The sequence below is a fragment of the Oncorhynchus masou genome, chromosome 17, assembly GCF_036934945.1.
Source record: "Oncorhynchus masou masou isolate Uvic2021 chromosome 17, UVic_Omas_1.1, whole genome shotgun sequence".
Taxonomy (NCBI): Eukaryota; Metazoa; Chordata; class Actinopteri; order Salmoniformes; family Salmonidae; genus Oncorhynchus; species Oncorhynchus masou.
In genome coordinates, this window is record NC_088228.1 from 38,637,516 (window position 1) to 38,645,003 (window position 7,488).

The 7,488-nt window shown below is 45.0% G+C and overlaps 1 protein-coding gene across 1 annotated transcript; it reads left to right on the top strand.

Moving 5' to 3' along the window:
- Window positions 1-2,748: 2,748 nt before the first annotated feature.
- Window positions 2,749-5,025, top strand: LOC135559017 (zinc finger protein 436-like). The gene is made up of 4 exons (XM_064993323.1): window positions 2,749-3,107; window positions 3,198-3,319; window positions 3,477-3,591; window positions 3,756-5,025. The coding sequence occupies exons 1-4, from the start codon at window positions 2,900-2,902 to the stop codon at window positions 4,817-4,819; spliced, it is 1,509 nt and encodes a 502-aa protein (XP_064849395.1). The 5' UTR covers window positions 2,749-2,899; the 3' UTR covers window positions 4,820-5,025.
- Window positions 5,026-7,488: the final 2,463 nt, after the last annotated feature.

The following is a 7,488-nucleotide window of genomic DNA, read 5'->3' on the forward strand; positions in this document are numbered from 1 at the left end:
TGTATATATAGTGTATGTTTGTACCAAATCAAGTCCAGTCCAGACCGGACCAAATATAGACGTCTTACTGGGGTGTAGCTTACAGTGTAAGGCCTGCAATGGACTTTTATGAATGCCCATCCATGTGGTAGGCCTACCATTTATAAAACAGGCAGATGTTTGTTAATAACATGACACTGCAGTTTTTATTGGATTGGGCTCCATTTAGGTTAGGCTATTTGATCTGAGAAACGTGCATGATTTAAAGTGTCCGTCTCATTACATTGTCATTCATTTTCTCTCCAGCCTGGAGGTTACATAAACGTTCACATACTCTTTAAGCTATATCTCCTATGCCGCAGCATTGCGTCTCTCCAACAGCACTCTGGAGACACATGCTGTGAATAGACAACACAAATATTTTGCTCCCCTGCCTTTGACAAAGTGGGCACTGCTTATCAAAGGAATGCATTAGCACTCACCTGAAAAGCCCATATGCCACTGGTTGAAAGAAATTGTCATTGTTTTTGGGCAGAGGTATGTGAGGTTTTACGTGTTGTTGGAGATGCGTCTTGGTCAGTTTAGCTCGGAAAATGCTGCCCTCGTCAATCTGCCTCCAAAGGCGGCTGCCTAATCCTGCCTAATGGGCGGGCCGGCCCTGGACAAACAACACATGGTAAACACACATTATTACTTGGTACACCAGATCTAGACTAATAAATACTGACTTGAAATGTACATAACTGATTACATTGCAGTTCGAAGGATGACACACAAATTCTTGGGATGTTGGCCAATGATGAAAAAAGCACTTGACTGCTCGGCGAGCAGAAAGGACAGGTTGTGCTTGGTGGCTTCTTGGTGAGTTTACCAGCAACATACCAGACAATTATTTTCCCAAAAGCTGCAACACCTGCCATTTCCCCCCCTTGAGGCCCCCACACATGCATATTTTTCTTATTTGAGGCCCCAATTATTATGGAGATCATGATCATTTTGCTCACAAAAAAACTAGCCTCTTAGGGATCCCTTATATGCCCACTGCACAAAAAATAGACCAGCCCCTCTGGCATTTCGGCCATTGATGGATGGTAATATCTGCCTTCCCTAGAATGCCATGGGCCCAAAGACTGACCTGTCATCATGTGGTGACATTGAGATAGAAATGGACGGGACTAGTGAGGGAAAAGGTGGCTGGATATCTGCAGTGACTGTGGAGGGAGGTAGCTGCACTGCAGTACAATGACACTCACATACACATTTTGATACATCTTGTGAATCATCTGTAAACAAGTTGTTATGAATAATGTATTAACTGCATCGTTAATCTGTGTCGTGTCTCCAGAGTTGGGTGTGTGTGGAGATTCCAAGGGAAACATGTGATTCAACCAGCCACCCAATGTCAACTCCTGGAGCATGTCTCTCTTTTCCTCTGATGAAACTGATTTTCTTTTTTCAATGATGACGATTTGGATGGATTCTCCCTCGGCACACAGTGACAGGATCAGTGTACTGCAATTCACAAACGGCACAATCATCGTGGCGTCCCATGACAGAACTGTCAAAATGTGGGGCAAACATCAAGGTGCATGTCATTCTAACTCTTCAACTTCCACATATACAAATAATTTAATCAAGAATGGATGAGTCATCACAACAATGCATGCATGCTTACACTTTATCTCTCCGTATCTCGCTCTACAGGTGTGTTTGTGTGGGTCCTGTTCTAGTCTTGGAGGTGAACCTGCACTGCTCCAGTGAACTGGTGTGGGTGATGAAGTCAGCTCTACTTCCTCTCCTGTAGAGAATAACCACCCAGTCAGTGTACACACAGTATACACACAGTCATTGTATGCACATAGCTCCATACACACACACATACAATCATACACACACACATACAATCATCACTTACTCTCACAGACATATCAGTACTACTGTACTTTTATGCATAGTCTCTCATGTTGCTCAATCAACTACTCGCTATCTTCTTATACACTATCTGATATGCATACACTTTATATCTAATACCACTAGATTGAGTATACAAAACATTAGGAACACCTTCCTAATATCGAGTTGCACCCCCCCTTTTGCCCTCAGAACAGCCTCAATTCGTCGGGACCGATTTGATTTATTGACTCCAATGCTTGATGTCCTTTGGGTGGTGGCTCATTCGTGATACACACAGGAAACGGTTGAGCATGAAAAACCAAGCAGCTTTGCAGTTCTTTACACACTCAAAACCAGCGCACCTGGCACCTACAACCATACCCCATTCAAAGGCACTTCAATATTTTGTCTTGCCCATTCACCCTCTGAATGGCACACATACACAATCCATGTCTCAAGGCTTAAAAATCCTTCTTTAACTAGTCTTCTCCCCTTCATCTACATTGATTGAAGTGGATTAAACAGGTGGCATCAATAAGGGGTCTTAGACTATCCAGATGAAAGCTATTACATGGAAAGAGCAGGCATCCTAATGTTTCGTGCACTCAGTGTGTATATATTTGTGCCTTAAAAACCCTAAGAGAATAACCTCTTAATGTTAATCAGCTATAGTTAATGTAGCAAGCAATAGTTACTTGAAATAATAATTCAATTACGTTTATTTTAAGTTTACATTAATCTAGTTGCACTCTACATGCAGACTAGAACAGAACCTCGTTTTTACCTGGCCAGGCAAGGCCGGTGATAATTATACCAATTTTGAAGGGCTGTTGCAGTCTTATATTTACGGTAGTACATATTTATGTCACGTGTTGAAGGGAAGCGCGATTGCAATTGCGCACGCATCTCACACGCAATATTGTTGCAATTTGTCAACATTTACTGATTGTTTGTTGCATATTAGCTCGGAAATTGGAGACTTTACTTAGCACAGAGAATACAAATTCTGTAATTTGGACTGGACAAGATGGCCAGCTGCAATTTTCAGGCGCAGTTGGTATCTATTATGGAGGTATTGGCTAAAGCAGCTGTAGCAGAAATAAACAAACGAGTTGATGATAGCTGTGCAGTTATACGTTTGGAAATGACCCAAAGCCAGCGAGATATTGATGTACTGAAAAGGAAGTGTCAAATGATGGAGGGGGAGCTGAAGAAGACACGAGTCAGGAGAAAAGGTAATGTGTTATTCATGATAAATTGATTTCATATACAAAACCCAAATGTTTTACTATGTTTTAATACGACTCAATACAATTATTTTCCAGTTTTTTACCCCATGGCATCAGCAAGATCTTCATACCCAGTCAAAATAGTTTTGAACAAGCAAAGGAGTAACTCACAGTGGAGAGATGGAGAAATGGCTGTTGAAGAGGACTCTCAACCCCAGGTGTGATGCATCACCTTTTACAATTACAGAGACCTGACCTCTTGCATCAATTCTGTTATTGGATTTTCAGGATATTTTACTGCTTTTGTGTGATTGATGAGTATGAAAGTGTTAGATATGGTGTGTCCAGAGGGATAACCTCAGTCCCCTGTTACAGCCTACAGATGTGGAGCAGAGAGCAGAGACTGAACCCATACTGATCAAAGATGAAGAGACAGCAGAGGATGTGTGGAAGACTGACCCTCAGGAAGAGCTCAGGATCACTGGAGAGGGTGGGTGTGACCATAAGTGATACTGCTCTGTCTGTCTATGGAAGACTGTGTGGGTGTGGTGGTATGCGTGTTCATTGGCGTCATTTCAGCTAAACCTAGGGCACGTACACTCACAGTCAGTTCTAAAGCAGTCGTGTAATGTTTATTTTATCTTAAATCTTTAGAGTCTGGTTCCAAGCCTGGGCAACCACCATCCTTTGAGCAACGGCATTGTGATATGGACTTCATCACACAACCCAACATATCTCCTGAAGACTCAGTGGAACATTACCCCAATTCTGATGGTCCGGAGGAACCAGGCACACCCCAGCTCACATCTACAGACGTTTTCAGCACAGAGCAGCACCGGCCAGATGAGGACTCACAAGAGCTAGTGATGGTGAAGGATGAGAAAGAGGAGGATCTGGATCAGACCACGGCCCTTACAGGACCTGACCAGTTTGTCATGGATGAGACTGATGGGCAGCTGTGGACCTCTGTGGATCCAGGCAGAGATACTGACCCTGATGGCCACCAAATTTTCTCATTTCATGCCTCAGAAGAGTACTCGCAGAATATCTCTTTTTTCCCATCTCATTGTGGGCTGCCATCCGTTCCTACTATGACAGATGATGTAGGGCCATCGGTTCATTCGAGAGGGAAACCACATGCTAACATGTTCAGTGCAGCAGCACACATGAAAAGACATGTCAGGACATTGGCTGATGAAACTAGACAACAGATGCCAGAAGGACAGAGCAGTGAGATGCTGAACTCAAATAATGATGGAAATAGTTTAGCTCTACAGCCAAGGCAGCATCAGCACAGGGCTTCAGAAGCAACAGTGAGAATGAGTGAGTGCATGACAGGGTCAAACATGGCCACCACCTCCACCTTCTCTGGATACAGCCTGAGTCGCAGTAGTTTTAACATGGTGAAGAGAATGAGGACTCAGTGGAGGTCGGGCAGCACCACCGAGAAGCGTTTCAGAGAGAAACCGCACACCTGCGAACAGTGTGGCAGGAGTTTCACCAAGCAGTGGAACCTGATCAGACATGCTGTGGTCCACAGCGGGGAGAAGCCCTACGAGTGCACACAGTGTGGGAAATGCTTCACCCGGCGCTCCAGTATGAAGTCACATCAGAGAACTCACATAGGAGAGAGTCCAGTGTCTCAAAATGTTGTACCCCGATACCCCTTGGATCCACATACAAGTTTAATGTTGTCTCAGGCCAGGTGGAATAAATAGGGACATAATTGCATACTTTCTATGTGAAAATGTGGTCGGTATTTAGAAGGTAGAGACATTTTACAGTATTTTTCTCCCAATTGATTTGTGAAATGCTTTGTCTGTTGATGGCTCCTCACTTTCATTTTAACAACCTATTTACAACTGGTAATGTGTTTTTGCCCAACAAAATCATAAACATGTTATATTCATTAAAAAAAATCATGAAAGAGTCAGTCTGTGCTTTTAGATAAATAATTTATAGGATGGGCAAGTTTGATGGGGGCCACAAAAAATGTGAATTTATCATGAGGATCCGCAATGGCTAGCGTGTCTACATACTCACACATGCAACCAGTGCCAGCTTTGGCCTTTTTGGGGTTGTCTGATTTAGTTTTCATAACATGGCAAAAATAGCGGAACTGGAAAGTTACATTCGGCGTGATAAAGTAAAGGCTTTGAATTTCAGCCAGCCAGCAGCTACAGTTCAGCCAGCAGCTACAGTAGGCTACTCACCGCTGTTTGAGTTGAGCACGGCGTTGGTGCGCGTTGTAGACTATTTAATTCCCTTCATCTGAACATCAGTGTCAGCAATAATCTTGCATGTCAGTTCCGTGCACACTGCGTAAAGGAAAATGCAATACCCGAGAATCCATTTGTTTGTATTAGGCCGTCATCTCCAAATCAGAGATTTCAAGTAATTGCATTATGAACCTAACATTTGCGCATAGCCTACTGCTGCGTTTACAATGCGTGTAAATACAAGTTTAAAATGTTTTAGGCTAAATGTTCTGATCTGTTGCATCAGTCTTATTGCTTTAAAAGAAATGTACTGGTTGTTTGAATTTAGGATCAATCATTCCACAACTGTCCCGGAGTTTGTTTGGAGTAGGCAATCCTCGCACAGAAGGACATAGGTCAACTTTTCTACTCTGGGGGATAGTAGATTGACATAGACTAGTGATTTTGCAGTTCATTACTCATCTTGCTGTCTTCAAAGTCCACATCGGAATTCGGTAAAGAAGGCCACGCCATTGCATCCTTGAGTTTATGTTCTGTTAAGATGAATTCCCATGAATGTGATATATGTCATTCTGAGCACCATGGGAGGACGCCCTAATCAGGTTACGCAGCCAATGCATATAGGTCCGGTAAACATCTCAAATGTCTGGTAAGTTAAAACCCCCGAAACATTCTCCCAATGGAGATTGCACACCCCCCTCAGTAAGAGAGACACAGTTGCATGTGAGCACTCATATTTTTCTATTTTTTTTAAACAAAATTATAGATTTGGAGTTTGATAAACTTGGATTTTTCAACAGGTACATATGCAGGATGCTACCCCCCACAGCATGGCCTTCGCTCCAGATCAAAACTCCAAACCTACAACTTAATTTTGACCAAAATTAACCGGCGAGATTACTGCTTCCAATGTTATTTTTCCAAGCTATACAGAGGGTGCTCTGGCAAACAAACAGCAGATCTGAGGACACCATCCAACCTGGAACTGAGTGAGTAGTGTTTGGTCTGATGCTATTTTGAAAGCCAAGGAAAAAAAGAAAGTACATTACAATGATATATTTTATTTTAAATGGAAACTGAATGCTGAGTTAAGGCTCCCAGGCTTGCAAGGACAGACCAGATGCAAATTCAATGAGCACTAAGGTGTGAAGTAAAAGGTGTTGAGGTCTTTGGGCCCAACAAGTGACAGGAGTCTTTGAAGCATCCTATGAAGCCCCCACAAGCCGTTCAAAGATCATTCACTGGCATTTTCTACAAGAAATCGGCCTCCAGAAATAAAAGCTTCACCCAAGTGGGTGTGTCACCTAGTCCCATTGCCTGCTGCACTGCTGCTTGGATTCCACCTGGTGATCTGTTCACCGTCTGCCCTGGTTGTCTCCCCCTGTCTGGTACAGGTACCTCCACCACACTCACCCCTCTCTGTTCACCGTCTGCCCTGGTTGTCTCCCCCTGTCTGGTACAGGTACCTCCACCACACTCACCCCTCTCTGTTCACCGTCTGCCCTGGTTGTCTCCCCCTGTCTGGTACAGGTACCCCCACCACACTCCCCCCTCTCTGTTCACCGTCTGCCCTGGTTGTCTCCCCGTCTGGTACAGGTACCCCCACCACACTCACCCCTCTCTGTTCACTGTCTGCCCTGGTTATCTCTCCCTGTCTGGTACAGGTACCCCCACCACACTCCCCCTCTCTGTTTACCGTCTGCCCTGGTTGTCTCCCCGTCTGGTACAGGTACCCCCACCACACTCCCCCCTCTCTGTTCACCGTCTGCCCTGGTTGTCTCCCCGTCTGGTACAGGTACCCCCACCACACTCCCCTGTCTCTGTTCACCGTCTACCCTGGTTGTCTCCCCGTCTGGTACAGGTACCCCCACCACACTCCCCCTCTCTGTTCACCGTCTGCCCTGGTCTGTCTCCCCCTGTCTGTTACAGGTACCCCCACCACACTCACCCCTCTCTGTTCACCGTCTGCCCTGGTTGTCTCCCCGTCTGGTACAGGTACCCCCACCACACTCCCCCTCTCTGTTCACCGTCTGCCCAGCCTGTCTCCCCCTGTCTGGTACAGGTACCCCCACCACACTCCCCCTCTCTGTTCACCGTCTGCCCTGGTCTGTCTCCCCCTGTCTGTTACAGGTACCCCCACCACACTCACCCCTCTCTGTTCACCGTCT

Coding starts and splice junctions, on each gene's coding strand:
- LOC135559017 (XM_064993323.1), top strand. CDS start 2,900: ATGGCCAGCTGCAATTTTCAGGCGCAGTTGGTATCTATTATGGAGGTA. Junction 3,108..3,197: donor GACACGAGTCAGGAGAAAAG/GTAATGTGTTAT, acceptor ATTATTTTCCAG/TTTTTTACCCCATGGCATCA. Junction 3,592..3,755: donor GCTCAGGATCACTGGAGAGG/GTGGGTGTGACC, acceptor TTAAATCTTTAG/AGTCTGGTTCCAAGCCTGGG.